At 51.1% G+C, this 22,005-nt stretch overlaps 2 protein-coding genes across 15 annotated transcripts in view; one reads left to right on the top strand and one right to left on the bottom strand.

Moving 5' to 3' along the window:
* ISCA2 (iron-sulfur cluster assembly 2) overlaps positions 1 to 22,005 on the top strand; it is a 415,347-nt gene that overhangs the window by 203,947 nt on the left and 189,395 nt on the right. The gene's annotated exons all lie outside the window — the stretch shown is intronic.
* Positions 922 to 21,376, bottom strand: ABCD4 (ATP binding cassette subfamily D member 4). Of its 10 annotated transcripts, none has more exons than XM_050798751.1 (19): positions 21,261 to 21,376; positions 16,000 to 16,118; positions 15,404 to 15,531; positions 13,447 to 13,586; positions 11,887 to 12,003; positions 11,422 to 11,547; positions 10,714 to 10,764; positions 8,711 to 8,805; positions 8,311 to 8,432; positions 8,112 to 8,203; positions 7,848 to 7,937; positions 5,525 to 5,733; positions 5,261 to 5,352; positions 4,719 to 4,755; positions 3,972 to 4,021; positions 3,120 to 3,223; positions 2,723 to 2,799; positions 1,643 to 1,758; positions 922 to 1,471 (listed from the first exon to the last, which is right to left on the bottom strand). In XM_050798751.1, exons 1-19 carry the CDS (start codon positions 21,296 to 21,298, stop codon positions 1,403 to 1,405), a joined length of 1,872 nt encoding a protein of 623 aa, XP_050654708.1. In that variant the 5' UTR covers positions 21,299 to 21,376; the 3' UTR covers positions 922 to 1,402. The 10 variants fall into 10 exon arrangements, with proteins under 10 accessions (XP_050654708.1, XP_050654709.1, XP_050654711.1 ...); XM_050798752.1 differs by having other exon boundaries at positions 3,120 to 3,172; positions 21,261 to 21,365; XM_050798754.1 differs by lacking the exon at positions 13,447 to 13,586 and adding an exon at positions 12,095 to 12,123 and having other exon boundaries at positions 21,261 to 21,365.

Here is a 22,005-nt window from a genome sequence, read left to right as displayed (position 1 = left end):
CCCTTTTTTACAAAAAGAACAAGCCTCAGGCCCAGAGTCTATGCAGGCAACAGCATCTAGCTGTAATTTAATAACACTGGTGGTTTTTCTTGTATTTATTTTTAGTTACTTTCCATTTATGTGAAGTGTAAAATTTCAGTTAAAAATCCATTTAAACTTAAAAGGTGAGTTTGTTTTTAAAAATATTAAGTAACTTGCCGGGTGCGGTGGCTCACGCCTATAATCCCAGCACTTTGGGAGGCTGAGGTGGGTGGATCACGAGGTCAGGAGATCAAGACCATCCTGGCTAACACGGTGAAACCCCATCTCTACTAAAAATACAAAAAATTGCATGGTGGCGGGCGCCTGTAGTCCCAGCTACTCAGGAGACTGAGCCAGGAGAATGGCATGAACCCGGGAGGCGGAGCTTGCAGTGAGCCGAGATCGCGCCACTGCACTCCAGCCTGGGCGACAGAGCAAGACTCCGTCTCAAAACAAACAAACAAAAAATTAAGTACAAGAAGTACAGAAGCCTGGCAAAAATCATGAAAGTGAGGGAGGTAATACGTAGACAACTGAACTGGAGGGGCACTGGTCTGAGTGAGGACTTTGGGCACAGTAACTCCACCTCATGCTTTGTGCTTTCTGGGTTTTGTCTGTTTAATTTGTTGTTGTTTTTCCCCAATATAAACTTTTTTTTTTTTAAAAACCCAACCTTATTTTGGCTAAGGGGAAAGGGATTTACTTTCATTTGGGTGAAGACAGGACAGACTAAAGGTCCCTAGAGGTTAGTGGTTCAGGTTCTAACCACACAACACTGATGAATGGAAAGGTAGATGTAGGGAGAAGTGAAAAACCCTGGGCAACAGCAGAGCATGCTTCCCTTCCCACCAAGCTCTCAAATACAAGTCTGGAGATTCAATAAAAAAGATCATTCCATGATAGAGAAGACAGAAAGCTGTAACTCTTTTTAATGTTTAACTTTTCTTTGTAAAAAACTTATTAAAAAAACTTAAATGGTCAGTTAAAGTTAAAAATCTATTGCTGCACAATATAACTGATTAAAAGATTTCCAGATCTCTTGACTCCAAGAGATCTCTTTCCACCCTGACCTTTCATTTCTTATAGATCTCACACTTCCAGATTTCTCTTTAGCAAACACGATCTGAAATCATTTGTAGGTAATCAACACTTTAAGCATATGGAGGCTCTGGCTGAGGCAGCAGAGTCCTGGGAGACTGAACACTGGGAGACTCAGTGTCCCCCACAGAAATCCAGACCCGGGCTCAGCCCAACACCGCCAGGGCTCCTGCACAGGACCTATGTGGCGAACCTGAGCTCGATCTTCCCCGCCAGTCCTCCTGGTCACTCCTGAGGGCTGCCGACCCTCCAGAGTGTGGCTCTCCTTCTAAAAGCTGGAGCTTCATTCCACTTTGATTCTCATCAGCTCCCATCTTCCTCCTCCACAGAGTTTCAGAGCGAAGGAATGAAACTACAAGAGACCACCACCACACGGAGATCAGGTTGCCCTGGCCACTGGCACAGGAGGCCACTCAGTTCTCTCTGCTACTGCTACTCCCTGTTTTGAGGAGCCTCTGGCTCTGGCCAGGCTCAGCCTTTGGGTTCTCTCTCCTCCTTAGGCCATCCTTGTGAGCACAGGTACCTTCTCAAGGCTCTGCCGATGTCCCACACTGATGAACGTCATCCCCAGCTGCTGGCCGATGCGATAGAGCTCGTTCTCCACCTCCTCTGTCAGGGCACTGGTGGCTTCATCAAGCACTGAGGGCAGAGCACAGAGGAAGAGATCAAAGCCCTGCCCTCTGCTGCTGCTGCTTCTCCTCCCACCCACACTCAACCCCGGCTGGGACCCGGGGGAGGCTGAAAGCTGCTCTGGCTTCCAGAAGCCCTGCCTCAGGGAGAAGGATGGGTCAGAGGAGCAGAGGGCCAGACTCTGTGAGGGAATCGCCTGTAAGCAGCTGCATGAAATCTCTCAGCTTCTACAGATAAGCATCAGCCGCTTCCTGGGACCACTCAATCCAGGGAATCCCAGTTCCCCGCAAGAAGGTCAGTCTTTGGAAAAGTCCACACCCATCTCCCTGCCAGGCACAGCTTGGCAGGAGAGGAGGATGGGTGCCCATTCATTTGATGGTGGAGCCAGAAGAGCATAAAATTACAACCCTTCAAGGTTGGCTCTTGGCTCCAGCTGCTGCCAGGCAAAAAGCTTATGAGCTGGGCATGGTGGTTCATGCCTGTAATCCCAGCAATTTGGGAGGCCAATGCGGGAGGATGGCCTGAGTCCAGGAGCTCCAGACCAGTCTGGGAAACACAGCATGACCCTGTCTCTACAAAACTAAAAATAAAAAAATTAGCAGGGTGTGGTGGCACATGCCTGTAGTCTCAGCTACTCAGGAGGCTGAGGTGGGAGGATCACTCAAGCCTGGGATTTCCAGGCTGCACTGAGCCATGACTGTGCCACTGTACTCCAGCCTGGGTGACAGAGTGAGACTCTGTCTCAAAAAAAAAAAAAGAGAAAAGAAAGCTTATGAGCAGGCAGTACAGCATATTCAGTGTTACTCTGAAGATGCCAAGCACTGTTTACAAGGGCAGGGCCTGCTGTCCTCTCCAGCAGGGAACTTGGAGAAGCCCAGTCATGCACAGTTGTGCCTGGGTGCCCGTGAACACATGCTGCTACACCCCTGAGTGCAGACAACACATGCATGTGCAGCCACAAGGCAGACCTCACCTGCGTACTTCGGTTGCAGGTAGAAGAGTCGGGCAAAGGAGAGCCGTTGCATCTCCCCTGGGGACAGAACATCATACCTGAGGAAAGGGAGGGGAGAGGTCTGCTGGAAGAGGAAGGATATAGCTTAGCTTTTACCTAGAATGGTCTGGGTGGGAAGAGGTTTCTCTGTAGAGAGGTGAGCCCCAGGAGATAGAAGCCCCTCCCCTTTCAACCATAGGCCTACAGCCCTCACAGAGTGAGGCAAAACTCTGTTCCCAAGGACATAAACTTGCACCCGATTGACCAGCCAAACATCTGGACTTTGGGGTCAGGAGCCGTTCCATTCCTTGACAGGGACCCTGAAACCAATGGTCTTTATGGTGGAGCTATCTCTGAAGCACCCAAGCTCTGTTCTTACCAGTTCCAGTCCACCTGCTGGTCCAGACCCTCTGTCCTTGCCACCAAGTTGGACTGTAACAGACCCAGAGGGCACGATGTCCATGAAATGGCCAGCCCTGCTACCTGCCATCATGGGGAACCTCCCTCACTCCCCAGCACGCGCACACACACATCTCTAAGACAAACATATGCCCCAGTGGCATACCAAGGTGGGGGGCTGTGGGACAGTCTGCCCCAGCCAGAGAGGAATATATTCTACCAATGACACTGTTTAGACTTGCTGGAGTATGGTGATAACAAAAAAGCAAACTGCCTTTGTCAGTCCTATTCTTGTTTTAAAATTCTCCAGTGAGAAGGCCGGGCGCGGTGGCTCAAGCCTGTAATCCCAGCACTTTGGGAGGCCGAGACGGGTGGATCACGAGGTCAGGAGATCGAGACCATCCTGGCTAACACGGTGAAACCCCGTCTCTACTAAAAAAATACAAAAAAATTAGCCGGGCGAGGTGGCGGGCGCCTGTAGTCCCAGCTACTCGGGAGGCTGAGGGAGGAGAATGGCGGGAACCCGGGAGGTGGAGCTTGCAGTGAGCCGAGATCGCGCCACTGCACTCCAGCCCCGGCGACAGAGCGAGACTCCGTCTCAAAAAAAAAAAAAAAAAAAAAAAAAAAAAAAAAAAAAATTCTCCAGTGAGAGCACTACCCGCTTCCTGCCTAAACCTGGCCAACAGCACACACTGTCAATTGATACTCCCATTCTCCACCCCAGGTTCAGACTTCCAGTCCTGGGCCCAGGCACAGCAGGGCCAGCACCTGCCTACCTGTAGCTGGTGCTCCCAGGTGGGCTTGGGTCCTGAGGGTCCCTGCCCCCACTTACCAGGCCTGCCAATTCCAAGAACCTCAAGATCCTCTCATCATCAGCAGAACCTGCACAACAGAGAAGCCTTCTGCAAAAAGCCAGAGCTTCCTGGCTGGTCAAAACAGACAGGGCAAGGCTGGGCACAGTGGCTTACGCCTGTAATCCCAGCACTTTGGAAGGCCGAGGTGGGTGGATCACAAGGTCAGGAGATGGAGACCACCCTGGCCAACATGGTGAAACCCTGTCTCTATTAAATATACAAAAATTAGGCAGGCATGGTGGCATGCGCCTGTAGTCCCAGCTACTTAAGAGGCTGAGGCAGGAGAATTGCTTGAACCCAGGAGGTGGAGGTTGCAGTGAGCTGAGATCACACCACTGCACTCCAGTCTGGGTGACAGAGTGAAACTGCATCTCAAAAAATAAAAAAAAGAATAGACAGGGCACATGGCAGGGGTGGGGGCCCCAGAATGCTGGGTGAAGCCTCTGAAGTCACAGGTTGCAGCCCTTGGTAAGGGAAGGGGTGGGTGAAGGAAGGCATCACTTCCCTTGTCCCAATGGGCGTCTCTCCTTAAGGACGGAAAGACAGAATGAGATGAGATCTGGGTGCAGACCCCCGAACAGTCAAAGGAAGACAGGAGTCCCTCTTCCTTCAATCAGTGGCCTGGCTGGGGCTTCTCCCAAAGGGCACAGGTGAGGTCACAGTCAGGTAGAGCAGGGACAACCGTGACAGAAGGAGAGGACATGACCTGAGGAGGACCAGCTCACCTGAGTCGGGGTAGACCTCCTTCAGGGGATATATCACCTGAGAAAAGAAAAAAACCACACCAGCCTAGGAGGAGGGAGAGCAAGAGATGGAGCTGCACACAGCCCACCCTCCCTCCAGAACCCACTGGAACCTCCCAAGGAGGAGAGGTGGGAAAGCCTGGCCCGGGTCAGATGGGAGAGGCTCTGGCCCGCAGACAGCAGGGCAAGGTCCCTACAACCTTCAGAAGTGTGTTTAGTGGGAAGAGTGGAACAGCCTCCTGAGGGCAGGGGCCCCACAAACCCACCTTGGGTGTTTATGCGTGTGATATCTGGCGTGAGTCCTTGCCCCATTTACCTGCCTCAGGAGCTGCTCTGAGTAGTGGGCCCAATCCATGGATGTGAATACAAGGTTCTTAGAGCCAGCAGGTCCCAGGCTCGGGCCACTTTACTACCTCACCTTTTGCCCTGACTCTAGGGCCTGAGACCTGTCACAGTGCCAAAGGTCCCAGCTGTGGGCGGGTGGGGCTGAGGAGGGAGGAGTGGGCCCCCTGAACTAGGCTGACCTGCTCCCGAAGGGTCCCGTCAGTGAAGAATGGCTTTTGTGGCAGGAATAGCACCCCATGGGGCCCAAAGTCCGTCAGCATCTGCACTGAGCCTGCAGAGCCCACAGAAACCTTCATTGTGAGATCTCCCAGAAGAGGCAACTGCCTGTCTCCTCTCTTCCTTGTTCCCCAACAGAAAAGAATGGATTCTACTACACTGTCTCCACCCTCACTCCACCCCTAGGGCCCAGGCTGGGTCAGAGGGAGGGAGGGCCTGGCTCTCACCCCGTGTACTTGTCCAGAGGCCGCCCAGAACCCGGAGCAAGGAGGTCTTGCCAGTGCCCGTGTTGCCTGTGATGAGCAGGCTCTGTCCCTCGGAGATCTTTAGGCTCAGATCCTTGATTAGGGGTTTGTCAGAGGAGGGGGCAGAGATGGAGACCCGCTCAAGGAGAAATGCTGTGTCTGCTGGCTCTGCCGCTGGCCACCCTGAGGCTCTGTGTCAGAGAAGAGAGGGGACGTGAGGAAGATGGGCAGGGTCAGTATTGCTGTGGGGGAGGCACTTCTCCCGAGAGCCACCACCTGTGGATTGTTATGGGCTGACTTGCATCCTCCCAAAATCCCAGCCCCCAGTGCCTCAGAATGTAACCACATTTGGAGGCAGGGTCTTTTTTTTTTTTTTTTTTTTGAGAGAAACTCTTGCTCTTGTCACCCAGGCTTGAGTGCAGTGGTGCAATCTCGGCTCACTGCAACCTTCGCCTCCTGGGTTCAAGTGATTTTCCTGTCCCAGCTTCCTGAGTAGCTGGATTACAGGTGCCCACCACTGCGTCCATATTTTTAGTAGACACAGGGTTTCGCTATGTTGGCCAGTCTGGTCTTGAACTTGTGACTTCAGGTGATCCGCCCACCTCAGCCTCCCAAAGTGGTGGGATTATAGGTGGAAGCTTCTGTGCCCGGCTGGAGGCAGGGTCTTTAAAGAGATGATGTTAACATGAAGCTGTTAGGGCGGGACCCTAATCCACTATGACTGGTGTCCTTTGAAGACAGAGGTGGCAGGGACATGCATACACAGAGGAAAGGCCACATGACGACACAGCAACAAGGTGGCCATCTACAAGCCAAGGAGTGGCCTCAGAAGAAACCAACCCTGCTGACAACTTGATCGTGGACCATTAAGCATCCGGAATTGTGAAAAAATTAATTTCTAGTGTTTAAGCTACCCGGCTTGGGGTATTCTGTCACGGCAGCCTGAGCACATTAATACAGGGGTAGGGGTGGAACTTCTACTCTGTGCCTGGGTGGACAAAGCCCCTTATGGGACTGATCTTAATCAGTCTAACGCCCATGAATCTCAAATATCATCACAGATGAGGACACTAAGAGTCAGGTGGCTAAGTAACTGCCCAGGTCACAGAGCGGTAGAATTAGAGGTCATCTAATTCTAATGCTGGTGGGTCTTCATGGTGTCACAGTATGACCAGAGTACTAATAACAAGAATGGGAGTGGTTAAAGCTAAACGGTTCTGGAGTTTCAGGCTCTGCATGGATGCCTGGCAACCCACAGAACAGCAATTCCAGTTTCCTACAGACCCTCCTTTATGCCTAGCCTCTGAACTCATGGTTGCATGAAGCTTTCATTTGGAACAGAAGCAAGAGTTAAGGCATCAACTCCTAAGAAAAGCAAGTTGAGTGTAGGCCCTGGAATTCAGATTGATTTTTGAAAGCTTATGATGTGGCCACTGTCCAAGCACTTTCCAGAGATGATGATATCTAATCCTTACAACAAGTGAAGGAAGGTTCCATTATGACCTCCTTTTCAGACATGAAGAAACAGAACAGTTGGGGGCCGGGCGCGGTGGCTCAAGCCTGTAATCCCAGGACTTTGGGAGGCCGAGATGGGCGGATCACGAGGTCAGGAGATCGAGACTAGCCTGGCTAACACGGTGAAACCCCGTCTCTACTAAAAAAATACAAAAAACTAGCCGGGCGAGGTGGCGGGCGCCTGTAGTCCCAGCTACTCATGAGGCTGAGGCAGGAGAATGGCACAGACCCGGGAGGCGGAGCTTGTAGTGAGCTGAGATCCGGCCACTGCACTCCAGCCTGGGCGACAGAGCGAGACTCCGTCTCAAAAAAAAAAAAAGGAAACAGAACAGTTAGGTAATCTGCCCAAGGAAAGTGTGGAGAGCAAACAAATCCTGAATGCACAGAAACATTACAGATCCACACAGATACACGAATACAGACATCTCTGGGGCTAAGTGAGGTGGGAGAACAAAGACAGATATGCCCCAAGGAAAGGGGCAGGGAAAGGACTCAGTGGGAGGAGGAAGCACAGGAAGAGGAGGACACTGCAGATTCCTGTTATCTCAGGCAGAAGGTGTGTGTACTTTGCTTCCATTAGCTGGGGGAATGGTGTAAATTAACACAACAGATGCCGGAACAGCAACATCGACTGTGAACTTACATGTGCCTGGCATTCCATTTCCATCTACTCCTCACAACTCTGCTGCCCTGGGAAAACTCTGGGAAAGGGCAGGGCTCCAGGGTAACCCAAGCCAGGTAATGCCAGAGCCTGCAGCCTCAACTACTGCTCTGCCAGCCCACTACTCACTTGTCCAAGCCCCACTCGCTCTCGCCTAGGATCTCACAGTCCTGCGACTTCAGGGACATGTCCAGCAGCGTCTCCCGAAGTTGCCCAATCCTAAGCAAGAAAAGAAAATCTGAGGCAGGGTCTGGGGGCCAGGTGAAGGCGAATTCCTTTTCCTATCTCACACCCACGAGTACATGGTATGTCTCTGTTCCTTTTTTCACTCAGCCACTTATTCCAGCAGCACACACTCTGCTCAGGAGCCAGAGGGGTGGGACCCAGCCTCACCTGTGCGTGTAGCCAGCCACATCCGAGAGCGTCGTGGACAGGTCGATGAGCTGGGTGAAGCAGCTGATGAGGTAGATGCACACAAAGGCATTCTGGACAGGATGGGGAGTGGTCAAGCAGGTCTCGACTCCAGCCCACAGGCACTGGACCAAAGGACGGAGGGGGGACAGCATGAGGGGTCACCAAAAGGGAGTCTCACCTTGCTGACCAGGGTGCTAAGCTCTGCAGGACTCAGGTCTCCATAGACCCCGCTGAAAATGGGGATTGCGATGACAACGTAACTCAGGATGCTGCCCAGATAGTCAAAGGTGTTGATGCCGACTGTAGAAGACAGATGCGTGAGACACCCAGGAACCATCCACATGCCCTGCAGGGGACACAACCCTAAGACGGGAGGCAGCACGCCAAATAGGGCCACATGCCTTCCCTGGATCCTCATTCTCTTGAGGATACTCACAGAAAGGCAACAACCCCCGGCCCCCGGTGAATTCCTTCATCACGGCATATTTATCCTTGCAGACAGGAGGTAGACAGGTGTGGGAAGGGAAGCAGACCAGTCCAACCCCATGGTTCCCACTTCCCTGGGCCCCCTCGCCTACTGTACAGCCAGAGCTCCTTGGACATCAGCTCCCTCTGGGTCTGAAGGAGTATCTGCAGCCTGCGGTCTGTCCTCATGTGCTCCACATGCCCAGCTCTGACAAGGAAAGGCTGGGATGTCCACAGGGCTGGAGAGGTTCTGCCAGGTTGGGGGGCCCCTGTCCCATATCACACCCTCCTTTAGAAACCAAGGCCATCCAAATGGTCTTGGTCTCAAGCTCTGTCTACCACTAGCACCCATTCACGGCTTCAGTCATGCCTTATAGTATTGTCTGTGTGAAGAACATAAACTCTAGAGTTGGGCAGACCTGGTTCAAATCCTGGCTCTGGCCAGTTACTAGCTGGGTGACACAGGCAGGCTACTTAAGCCTCCAAGCCTCAGTTTTTTCATCTATAAAATAGAGCCACTAATACCTATGTAATAAGTTAGAGTAAAAATTAAAAGTTTCTAAATATAAAATGCCAAGCCCTCAATAAATATAAGGGGCCCTCAATAAATAAAAACTATTGTTAAATAAACATACACAAAGCAGTCACTAGGTGTATCAGGCACTGCACTAGTTAGCTAGTGCAATAAAGAGATGAGAAAATTATCTCTGTCTTTGAGAAGCTCTCAGTCCAGAGTGCAGGCAGGCACACTGCATTCTTCATTTGGAATCAGGAGTACTAAGTGTGCCCTCAGGGCCATGGCAGCAGATGGGCTTAGCCATTAAGGGAGTCTGGGAAGGCTCTCCAGAGGAGGTGATCGGGGTTTCAAGGATGGGAAGAAATTCGCTAAGGCAGAAAAGGTGGAGGGAGGAGAGAGGGGGCCTTTCAGATTTTGCACAGAGGCCACAGAAGAATTCATCTGAAACTCTAAGAACTAACCTGCCTTCCCAGAGCTTCATGAGCAGAGGTTACAGAATCCAAAAGCAACTTTTCTTTTCTTTTTTTTTTTGGGATGGAGTCTTGCTCTGTTACCCAGGCTGGAGTGCAATGGCAGGACCTCCGCTTACTGCAACCTCAACCTCCCGGGTTCATGCGATTCTCCTGCCTCAGCCTCCCAAGTAGCTGGGATTACAGGTGCCCACCACTACGCCCAGCTAATTTTTTGTATTTTTAGTAGAGATAGGGTTTCACTATGTTGGCCAGGCTGGTCTCGAACTCTTGACTTCAGGCAATCCACCTGCCTCAGTCTCCCAAAGCGCTGGGATTATAGGCGTGAGCCACCATGCCCAGCCTCCAAAAGCAATTTTTTTTACACACCCAGCCCTGCCCACCTCACAATCCCACCCCAGTGCAGAGTCGCAGTATTCTTGGTGCCCTCAAGTGGTGGAGTTGCAAACTGCAGCAGAGACTGAGGAGCAAAGGTCCCAGGGCTATCAGATCCACCCCAACTACAGGTGAGCCGAGGAGTAGCTTCCACTTAAACGCAAACCTCCGCCTACACTATCAATCCTAATGCTGATTTCAGAGGCCTCACTAAGGCAGAGCACAGGGACTGGCGCTGGCCCCGGAGGGAAGGGATGGGATTTCATGCTGCTGCTGCTCCTGCTACTGCTGTCAGGAGACCAGACGCTTGGCTCCATTAGACAGCATTGTGAGGAGGTCTCCTGGTTTTCTGAGAAGCTCTCGTTCCATCCCACACTACAGAGACAAAGGATCAGGCCCGGACCTCAGACTGGCAAGAAAGCTTCTTAACAGACAGAAGAGCAGAGGCAGAGGGATGTCTTACAGTCACCAGCAAGAGGACGAGGCATTCATTCATTTGACAATTTCAGGCCCTATGCTAGGCCACTAAGACTAAAGCTGGCCACAATAAGGAACCACCAACTTCAGAAGCAAACCCCTGTACCTTAGGACGAGGCAGACAAGGGCAGGGGGAGGTAGAGGGAGAGGGTCACAGCCAAGTGTGACAACACTCAGCCCCTGAGCTCGGTGGTGGTGGGAGAGTTGTAGGATTCATCTTTCCTTCTCCACTCTCAGCTCTGGCAAGGCAGAAGGGGAACCATCTCTCCAGACTCACCTGTAGAAAGCGGCAGGCTCCGCATTCACCCGAATCTGCATGTGCTTGAACCTGGGCGGACCAAAGGGAAATGTGTGCTGACCACAGGGAGTACTGGCCCCACTCCTGTTGGAGTCCTGGATCAAGAAGACCCCCGCCAAGTGGAGCCCAGCTCTGCCTGAAAACTGTGGCTGCCTCAGTCTGACCCTTTCCTGGACTGTTACTGGGTAGAAAACCCCGGGGCTAGGTGGTGTGGCAGGAGCTCTGCAGAGACAGGGCTGCCCCTCAGCTTTCTGCAGAGAGGACGGGGGTATTCCTGCTCACAGCATCTCCTCCTCCCAGGGCCTGGCCTGAAGGAGGGGGACAAGAAGCACAGGGTAGGCGCTGGATCCATCGGCTGCTACGCCCAACTGATCCAAGACAGGGTGGTTACGCCAGGGCAGTGAGAAGGCTAAGAGATGACAATGATGATGGTGATGGCCAGCCAGACACGGTTCTCAGTCCTTCTCAGGTATGATCTCATTAATCCTCCCAATCCTCTTGGTAGGCAACGGTACCATTTCCACTTTGGAGACAAGAACATTGAAGCCTGGAGAGGTTAAAGACCTCTCCAAGATCACACAGCTAGTAACTGGCACAGCTAGGATTTGAACTTAGGCAGTCTTACTCCACATCCCCTTCTTTAACCATTATGCCCCAGCCCAGAAACCTCAGGTGAGGGAGACACACCTAAAATCTCCCTCCAGCTTCTCCTGATGCACCAGCTTCGTCACAATGGGGCCCATCAAAGTTTTGTTCACCATGGTCCCCAGGATGAAATACCCAAAGATGCTCACAGGCCCGAGCCAGCCTGTGCTGAAATAGAGAGAGGGAGAGAGGGTGTGGGGTGCCACCTATCCCCACAGGCCTCAGCCCTTATTCCTGTACCCTCTTGGGTAGCCCCTGTCAATCTGAGTAGCCCACTGGGCCGTCTGCTCCTATGTGGGAGCATCTGGCATGAGCTGTCAGAGCCAGGATACCTGTGACACTGCAACAACACAGGGCCAAAGGAAGGGCAGGGGCCTGAGCACAGGGGATGGGAAGACTCCCTAAGGTTTAGGTGGGAGAGAAGGGAAATAAGCTTCTCTTGGACCTTGACCTGGGAGAGCTGAGGACTCTCTGGAAACACCAGGCTGGGGAGGAGGGAGGCTTCACCTTTGGAAGCACTGGTAAGTATAGTAGACGAGGATGAATGGGGAGACGATCAGCTTGCTGGCCATGCTGCTGAGCTGCCGGCAGAATCGCTCCACATCCTGGCTGATGCGCTGGTCCCTGGAGCCAACGACACAGAGTAGCTGGACCCAGGGAGATGGGCCCAAAGGTGGAGAGAGCAAGACACTTTCACATCACCTCTGCTCCTGACCTTGCCTCGCAGTACTGTGAGCACTGACCCTGTGGGAAGAGGGAACCAGACAAGGCTGGTTGCCTAGGGGCAACTAAATCCTGGGGCCTTTAAACAGGGTTTTAGAGAGTTGCACCTTACGGTGCCTCAGTTAATCCCCTGAAAAAGCGGGAACTGAAAGGTCCAGCACCCAGGGGTCTGAGCCAGCTCTGAGCAGAGCCAAAGAAAAACTTGAAGGTAGATGAGCTGCTTTTTTTGGATGATGAAGAAAACTATCCCCTTTATCTCAATCTTCCCAAATTTCTCTTATATAAACCCTACCCTGGCCCCTGTAGTTATCTGGCTGTGAAAGCTCCAGGCTGTGAGGCACACCTGTAGTACCAGCTACTCCGAGGGCAAAGGCAGGATGGAAGCCATAGCCATCAGAAAGGGGCCTAGAAGTTAGGTAGCAGCAGCAGCCTCCCAGGCATCTTTGCACCAAAGCTCAGCTTGAGCTGAGAGGCACCCCAGGCAACAAAGTGCTTGCTAGGAAGGCGGTAAGTGAGGGGATGGGTGTGAAGGAGACCCCATATGTCTCATCTCACCACTAGGGCTATACTGCTTCCTATTTCCAATGAGCGACGTGACCTTGGGCAAGTCACCTGCAATCTCTGGGCTTCAGCTTCCTCATCTGTAAAATAACAATAGCTAACTTACAGTGGAACACTTGCTATGTGTCAGGCACTGTACATGTGCATTACATGAATGATATCATTTCATCCTCACTACATCCTTTGAGATAGGAACTATTATCATCCTCATTTAACAGAAGGGGAACCTGGGGCTTGGTGACTTTAAGAGCTATAAGCTGAGTGGTGATAGAATGGGATTTGAATCCTAGACTGAGTCCTGGATAGCGGTATTTTTTTTACTGATGAAAATCTAAGAGCTAGTTTTTCTAGCGAGGACATTTTCTTTAAAGGGTGCCTTACTGGAAGACTAAGATATAAAAAATGAAAGGACAAAAGGAAGCTGCTCCTGACATTTTTTTTTAAGAGGTGGGGGTTTCTGCTATGCTGCCTAGGCTAGAGTACAGTGGCTATTCCCAAGCGTGCTCACGGTGTGCTACTGCTGGACTCAAGTGATCCTCCTGCCTCAGCCTCCTAAGTTGTTGGGACTACAGGTGCATGCCACTGCACCTGGCAGGCTCCTTTTTAGCAGCCTGCAGCTTCTCCAGGGGTCCTCTGCAGGGCACCCTCCCCCATGACTCTGGGCAGCAGCATTTGAAAACAACTATAGACATCTCCATGGGGTCTGCCGCCAGGAGTCTCCAGGGCTAGGCCAGATGGAAAGGACCACACAGAGTATAGAAAGGACTGAGTTGGGGCACCTACGGGTTATCGATGTCATCCCGCAGCACATTGAGGGTGTAGTACACACGGCCCCGGAAGTAGAGGCAGTGGAGGTGCTCAGTGAGGTCCTTCCTCCAGCTCACATACAGCAGGTTGCAGGTGAACTGATCAAAGCTCTTCAGCTGTGCAGTGGGGGAAGCAAGCGGAAGGGAGAGATGGCTTCCTGAAAATCTCAGCTCAAAGCTCATGGCTGGCAAGAGCCTCCACTGACCCATCCCAGCCTACTCTGACTCTGATTACTCTGTCCACTCAGCTCTTTTCTTGTTTAAATCATCAAGTCATGAGACCTTCCCTTCCTCACTCACTGACTCACATGTTCATTCCTGCACCAAAGTTTTCTTTTTTTTTGAGACGGAGTTTTACTCTTGTTGCCCAGGCTGGAGTGCAATGGTGTGATCTTGGCTCACCACAACCTCCGCCTCCCAGTTTCAAGCGATTCTCCTGCCTCACCCTCCTGAGTAGCTGGGATTACAGGCAGGTGCCACCATGCCCAGCTAATTTTGTATTTTTCGTAGAGACGGGGTTTCTCCATGTTGGTCAGGCTGGTCTGGAATTCCTGACCTCAGGTGATCTGCCCGCCTCGGCCTCCCAAAGTGCTGGGATTACAGGCGTGAGCCACCACGCCCGGCCTCCTTCACCAAACATTAAAGGGCTTACCAGAGGCAAGACCCTCAAGCCTCTTTCTACACTGTGTTATTTTGAGAGTAGATGAGCTTCTGAAAACTGGAGACCATATTGTCGATTCCATTTAGTTCTTACTCCTTTGTCCCCCAAGCTTGGGACAGAGATTTGTATGCATAGGTGCTTACTGAACGAAGACCCAACAAAAGTGGCCACGGTATGACGAGAAGTGGCTTCCCCCAAAAAAACAGGTGGTACAGCCTGGCAGAGAGCATTAGGCTTGAGTTCTGGCAGAGCCTTGAGTCTGCCAGACTCATTTACCACTTCCAGAGCAACTATGTGCTAAGCACTAGGGACATCATGAACTCACAGTTTAGCCAGAAAACAATTACAAGGGTGTAAGGAGTGTTACAACAGAGGTAAACTCAAGGAATTAGTTAAGTACAGAAAAAGGGTAGAGTTTGGTGGAGGCGACACAAAGGAGAAAGCTGAGGAAGACCTGAAAGAGGTGACAACGGAGGGATGATGAAAAGTGAGCAGGCGGGCCGGGCGCGGTGGCTCAAGCCTGTAATCCCAGCACTTTGGGAGGCCGAGACGGGTGGATCACAAGGTCAGGAGATCGAGACCATCCTGGCTAACACGGTGAAACCCCGTCTCTACTAAAAAATACAAAAAACTAGCCGGGCGAGATGGCGGGCGCCTGTAGTCCCAGCTACTCGGGAGGATGAGGCAGGAGAATGGCGTAAACCCCGGAGGCGGAGCTTGCAGTGAGCTGAGATCCGGCCACTGCACTCCAGCCCGGGCGACACAGCGAGACTCCGTCTCAAAAAAAAAAAAAAGAAAAGAAAAGTGAGCAGGCGGTAGCCCCCTACTGAATGAGGGGTAGGGGAGGGGGCCATTGTGCAAGAAAGCACCAGTTCAAAGGCTGGGAGGTGTGACATGGTGCCAGGATAAGTCACAGCCTCGGTCCCACAGAGGAGGAGCAGCAGCTCTGGCTGCCGAGCCCAGTTTTAATGAGCTGCCGGAAACAAGAGTTCTAGGAAGGAAAGGGGCAATGATCAGTTCTGCTAAATGCTGATTTAAACCAGAACCTGTGGCCTGGGCCCAGGAGTTGAAACATCTGAGGAATCAATTCCACGTGGGCCAGTAGCAAGATCAATGTGCTTAATAAGGGCAACTATGCCTTTAGTTCCCAGAAAAGGGAGGAAACACACCCCTATAGCTTGCTTCCTGCTTCCTGGAGGCTAAGTCCCACTAGGCATTACAATCACACTGGACTGGAGAGGAAGAGAGACACAGAGTGAGGGAAAGATCTTACCGTGGAGTTCAGAACAATGAGCATGACAGCCAGGAATGTCAGAGCCTTAAACCCTTCCAAGTCCTTGTTTCCCAGGACACCATAGTACTGACTGGGGATCAAGCCAACTTGGTAGATCACCAATTGTTCTGAAAGGAGGGAGAGGAGTAAGAAATCAGTGATGAGGGGTTAAAAAGAAGTGAGGCTTCTTCCTGAGTCCCTGCCTCACCAGCACCCCAAAGAGATGAAAAGGGGCTGGGCACGGTGGCTCACGCCTGTAATCCCACCACTTTGGGAGGCTGAGGAGGGTGTATCACCTGAGGTCAGGAGTTCGAGATCAGCCTGGCCAAGATGGTGAAACCCTGTCTCTACTAAAAAATACAAAGATTAGCCGGGTGTGGTGATGGGTGCTTGTAATCCCAGCTACTCTGGAAGCTGAGGCAGGAGAATCGCTTGAACCAAGAAGGCAGAGGTTGCAGTGAGCTGAGATCGTGCCACTGCACTCCAGCCTGGGGCAACGAGAGAGAAATTCTGTCTCAGAAAAAAAAAAAAAAAGATGGAAAGGGACCCCAAACAAGAGCTCCCCTCTCTCCTCTAGTCTGGGCTCACTTGCTCACCCAGTAGGGTCAGGCACAAAAGGGTCAGGAACATCAAGGCATTCTGTGATGACCAAGAAGGAAACAAAACCTTCAGTATCTGCAGGAACCGCTGGAGAAATTGCAGATCCAACCTCGGCCTGAAGAGAAGGTGGGGAGGCAGAGAAAAGCCCAAGATGTAATTAAGCCTTAGGAAGTAGTTATTAAGCGTATCCACATTGTTCTGCAAAGGGTCCAGGCCATGCAGAAAGAATGGTTTCCAAATGCTGAAGATGGTAGGCTGGGAACAGACCATGGATACAAAGGAAATTCTTTGGCCAAGCATGGTGGCTCATGCCTGTAATCCAAGCACTTTGGGAGGCCGAGGCAAGAGGATTGCTTGAGGCCAGGAGTTTGAGACCAGCCTGGCCAACATGGTGAAACCCCATCTCTACTAAAAACACAAAATCAGTTGGGCATGGTGGCACACGCCTGTAATCCCAGCTATTTGGGAGGCTGAGGCAGGAGAATCGCATGAACCCAAGAGGCAGAAGTTGAAGTGAGCTGAGATCATGCCACTGCACTTTAGCCTGGGCAACAGAGGGAGACTCCATCTCAAAAAACAAAACTGGTACTGGCAGATGATGTGATCATTTACACAGGAAACAAGCAAATTGACAGACAAACTGTTGAAAATAAAGAGTTTACCAATGTCATTAGATATACAAATATCAATAGTGTTCTTCTATACCAGCAATAATCAATTATAAAATATAAAGAAAATAAGTAAAAAACCTACAGAAAAACTATCAAATATCCAGGAGTTAACTTTTACATATTGGCCGGGTGCAGTGTCTCACGCCTGTAATCCCAGCACTTTGGGAGGCTGAGGCGGGTGGACTACCTGAGCTCAGGAGTCCGAGACCTCCCTGGGCAACATAGTGAAATCCCATCTCTACTAAAATACAAAAAATTAGCCGGGCGTGGCAGCATGCGCCTGTAGTCCCAGCTACTCCGGAGGCTGAGACAGGAGAATTGCTAGAACCCTTGAGGCAGAGGTTTCAGTGAGCTGAGATGGCACCACTGCACTCCAGCCTGGGTGACAAAGCGAGACTCCGTCTCTTAAAAAAACAAATAAATAAAATAACATATTAGACATTTTAGAGGGAAAATGAAAAGCTCTATTGTAGGACATGAAAGAAGACCTAGAAAGACAGGCCTGGCTTGACCCAACATTATGAAGACCTCAGTTCTTTCTTTCTTTTCTTTTTTTGAGATGGAGTCTCCCTCTGTTGCCTAGGCTGGAGTGCAGTGGTGTGGTCTCAGGTCACTGCACCCTCCTCCTCCCAGGTTCAAGCGATTCTCCTGCCTCAGCCTCCCAAGTAGCTGGGATTACAGGTGCCTGCCACCACCCCTGGCTAATTTTTTATATTTTTAGTAGAGACAGGGTTTCACCATGTTGGCCAGGCTGGTCTCAAACTCATGATCTGCCCGCCTCAGCCTCCCAAAGCACTGGGATTACAGGCATGACCCACCGCGTCCAGCCCAAAGACCTCAGTTCTAACAAAAGCAGTCTATAGGTCGGGCGTGGTGACTTACGTCTGTAATCCCAGTACTTTGGGAGGCCCAGAGAGGCGGATCACTTGAGCCCAGGAGTTTGAGACCACCCTGGGCATCATGGCAAAACCCTGTCTCTACAAAAAATACAAGAATTAGTCGGGCATGGTGGCGCACACCTATAGTCCCAGCTACTCAGAGGGCTGAGGCAAGAGGATTGCTTGAGCCCAGGAAGTCAAGGCTGCAGTGAACAGAAATCTTGCCACTGCACTCCAGCCTGGGTGATAGAGCAAGACCCTGTCTCAAAAAAAGCAAAAAACAAAAGCAATCTATAAATTCATTGTAATACCAATCAAAAGCAGGACTTCTCTGAGGAACTTTGTATGGAAATATAAAAGGTCCCTAGCTTAGGGCAATTATGAAAAACAGGAGAGGAGGAGGAAGAGACCCAAACCATCAGGTTATTAAGACATATCAAATTACAGCGCTAGAATAATACTACAGTATTAACACAAGAACAAAAAGACCAACAGGACAGACAAAAAAAAACCTACAAAAACCACGCACAAAAAACCCACAGAACAAACACCTATGTTCACATAGGCACACAATAGAGGTTACAACACAAGAAAGGACACATTAATACTAATAACTGCCAGCACTTATGAAGCATGCACTATGTGCCCTATTCTAAATGTTTTACATGTGTAATTCATTTAATGGCCATGACCCTAGGAAATAGGGACTATATCTTATATTATGGATGAGGAACGGAGGCAAAAAGGGGTGAAGTAACTTGTCTTGTGTCACCCACCTGGTGAGTGGCAGCCTTAGAGCTTGAACACAGTCAACCTGCTCCAAGAATCTGCACTCTTGACTATGCTATACAGCTTCTCTAATTTTTAACTAATTAATTAGTTATTAATTGGGTCAGGTGTGGTGGTAATCGAAAACAGTGGAAAAAATCTTAGGTCATTATCTCAAACCATTTACAAAAATAAACTTAAGGCCTGGAGCAATGGCTCATGCTTGTAATCCCAACACTCTGGGAGGCCGAGGTGGGCGGATCACCTGAGGTCAGGAGTTTGAGACCAGTCTGACCAACATGGTGAAACCCCATCTCTACTAAAAATACAAAATTAGCCAGGCCTGGTGGCACATGCCTGTAATCCCAGCTACTTGGGAGGCTGAGGCAGGAGAACTGCTTGAACTCGGGAGGCAGAAGTTGCAGTGAGCCGAGACTGTGCCATTGCAACAAGAACCTGGGCAACAAGAGCGAAACTCCGTCCCCAAAAGAAAAAAAAAAAACCTTAAAAAACTACAAATGGATTAAAAATCTAAATGTGAAAAGTAACACTATTATGTTAGTAGAAAGAAATGTAGAAAAATATCTTAATGAAGGTACCTTAAAAACCTATACAAGGGAAATTGATGAATTTAACTTCATTAGAGTTAAATGTTTTTATTCAACACAGTGCCATAGATTAAGTTAAAAGACTTGGAGGTGGTATCTGCAGAGTGCAAAACCAACAAGGACTTTAAATCTCTTTTTTTTTTTTTTGAGACGGAGTTTTGCTCATTGCCCAGACTGGAGTGCAATGGCGCGATCTCGGCTCACTGCAACCTCCACCTCCCCGGTTCAAGAGATTCTCCTGTCTCAGCCTCCTGACAAGCTGCGATTACAGGCGCATGTCTCTACACCCGGCTATTTTTGTATTTTTAGTAGAGACAGGGTTTCATCATATTGGTCAGGCTGGTCTCGAACTCCTGACCTCAGGTGATCTGCCTGCCTCGGCCTCCCAAAGTGCTGGGATTACAGGCGCGAGCCACAGCGCCTGGCCTAAAATCTTTTTTTTTTTTTTTTTTTTTTTTTTTTTTTGAGACAAGGTCTTGCTCTGTTGCCCAGGCTGCAGTGGTGCAATCTCAGCTCGGGGCAACCTCTGCCTCCCGGGTTCAAGCGATTCTCCCACCTCAGCCTCTTTAGTGGCTGGGAGTACGGACGTGCGTCAACACGCTCAGCTAATTTTTGTATTTTTGGTAGAGATGGGGTTTCACCATGTTGCCCAGACTGGTCTGGAACTCCTGGACTCCAGTGGTGCAACCACCTCAGCCTCCCAAAGTGCTAGAATGACAGGTGTGAGCCACCGGGCATGGCCAGGATGTAATATCTAGAGCCTACAAGAATTCCTGCAAGCCAGGAACATAGGAAATCCATAGAGAAGTGGGAAAGGATATAAACAGGCGATTCAAAAAAGGGAAAACCCACATGTTTAATAAACACATGAAAATGCAGGCCGGGCGCAGTGGCTCACGTCTGTAATCCCTGCACTTTGGGAGGCCGAGACGGGTGGATCACCTGAGGTCCGGAGTTCGAGACCAGACTGGTCAACCCCCCGTCTTTACTAAAATACAAAAAATTAGCTGGGTATAGTGGCGCACGCCTGTAATCCCAGCTACTCAGGAGGCTGAGGCAGAAGAATCGCTTGAACCCGAGAGGCGGAGGTTGCAGTGAGCCGAGATCGTGCCACTGTACTCCAGCCCAGGCAACAAGAGCAAAACGGAAGGAAGGAAGGAAGGACGGAAGGAAGGACGGAAGGAAGGACGGACGGAAGGACGGAAGGAAGGACGGAGGAAGGAAGGAAGGAAGGAAGGAAGGAAGGAAGGAAGGAAGGAAGGAAGGAAGGAAGGAAGGAAGGAAGGAAGGAAGGAAGGAAAATGTACACGATGGGATACCACCTTACACCCACCAGACTGATAAACATTACAAAACCTGGCCGGGCGCGATGGCTCAAGCCTGTAATCCCAGCACTTTGGGAGGCCAAGACGGGCGGATCACGAGGTCAGGAGATCGAGAAACCAGCCCGGCTAACACGGTGAAACCCCGTCTCTACTAAAAAAATACAAAAAAACTAGCCGGGCGAGGTGGCGGGCGCCTGTAGTCCCAGCTACTCAGGAGGCTGAGGCAGGAGAATAGCGTAAACCCGGGAGGCGGAGCTTGCAGTGAGCTGAGATCCGGCCACTGCACTCCAGCCTGGGCGACAGAGCGAGACTCCGTCTCTCAAAAAAAAAAAAAAAAAAAAAAAAAGAAAAAAATCTAGGTATCCACCACTAGGGGAATAAGTCTATGCACATAGCAGCACTCAGAAGTGAAAACGAGATGACTAGCATGGATGGACTCAAAAACACAACGTTGGGAAAAAAGGTTTAAAGAAAAATCACAGCATATTATCTAGGAATTCGAAACCACTATATAGATTTCAAAGTAACACGTGCACAAATTTACACAAGTTGGACCGTAAAGCCACTTATATAACACACCAGAGTGGCTGTCTGAAAAGGGGAGTGAAAGGGGTCTGGGAATAGGAACGAAGAGAGGAAGTGATAAAATAAACAAGGAGCCTTGCATTGGCCCACAGGGTGTCAAGAACTGAGAAGGATTAACTCAATTTTGTGCACCTGAGGTTCTTTTTTCAAAAAAAGAAAGCCAGTTGCGAGAGAGAGGGTCCCACACCGGGTGCAGGAGATGGCACAAGTCCAGCCAAGAACCGAGGGGGCCGCGGCCGGTGCGGAACGGCCTCGAGCCGCGGGAGGGCGGACGCCCCTTCAAGAGCTCCTCTTTCTCTCAGAAGTCGTGGGTGCGAGACGGAGGCGCCAGGGCGTCGGACGACGCACGGTGGGCAGGAGAGCCCATTCCCCACAGCCCCGGTCTCCTGATCCCAAACCTCCTCCCCGACCGCCCTGCTTACCTGGAGCCAGCTCCGGGCGCTGGCCCCGGGACCGCCATGACCTGAGACCCGAGGGACTCTGGAACCCGGCGGCCCCGAGTTCAGCACTGGGCAGAGTCCGGGGAAACGGGGCGAGGGGGGCGGGGAGGGCGGCGGGGGGGGGGGAGGGCGGCGGAGGGAGGGGAGGGCGGCGGGGGCGGGGACCACAGAGACGGCGGCGGATAGAGAGGAAGGCGCGGGAGACGCGGCCTCTCCCGGAAGCGACCGACGTCTCTAAACGTACCAGAGAGTGGACTCGTCTGACCCGGCGGCTACAGCGCCCCCATCTTTTCTGGGAGGCTTCCCTTTTGACAATAGGTCGCCGAGAGTGTAACTACCTTATGGCAAGTATTTTAGATTCTGAGTATAATAGATGTTTTATATATTCTCCCAGAGGAGCCAGCATGATCTTTAAAAAAGTATAAATTAGGCTTCCAGCTGGGCGCGGTGGCTCACTCCTGCAATCCCAGCACTTTGGGAGGCCAAGGCGGGAGGATCGCTTGAGCCCAAGAGTTCGAGACCAGCCTGGGCAACATGGCAAGACCCCGCCTTTACAAAAGATAAAAGATAAAAACATTAGCCGGGGATGGTGGCGAGCGCCTGTGGTCCGAGCTACTCTGGAGGCTGAGGCAGGAGAATCACTTGGGCTCGGAAGGTCAAGGCTGCAGTGAGCCGTGATTGTGCCACTGCACTCCAGCCTGGGTGACAGAGAGAGACCCTGTCTCAA

This window comes from Macaca thibetana, chromosome 7 (assembly GCF_024542745.1).
Source record: "Macaca thibetana thibetana isolate TM-01 chromosome 7, ASM2454274v1, whole genome shotgun sequence".
In the NCBI taxonomy this organism is placed as follows: Eukaryota; Metazoa; Chordata; class Mammalia; order Primates; family Cercopithecidae; genus Macaca; species Macaca thibetana.
This window is presented reverse-complemented; position numbering and strand designations above follow the sequence as displayed.

What these genes read in the sequence shown, in the direction of transcription:
- ABCD4 (XM_050798751.1), bottom strand. Translation starts at nt 21,298, where the DNA reads ATGGCGGTCCCGGGGCCAGCGCCCGGAGCTGGCTCCAG. An exon ending in CAAGGAGCTCTGGCTGTACA is followed by an intron (nt 8,433 to 8,710) that starts GTAGGCGAGGGG and finishes TGTCTTCTACAG; the next exon opens with TCGGCATCAACACCTTTGAC. An exon ending in TCTTGGAATTGGCAGGCCTG is followed by an intron (nt 3,224 to 3,971) that starts GTAAGTGGGGGC and finishes CCATGATGGCAG; the next exon opens with GTAGCAGGGCTGGCCATTTC.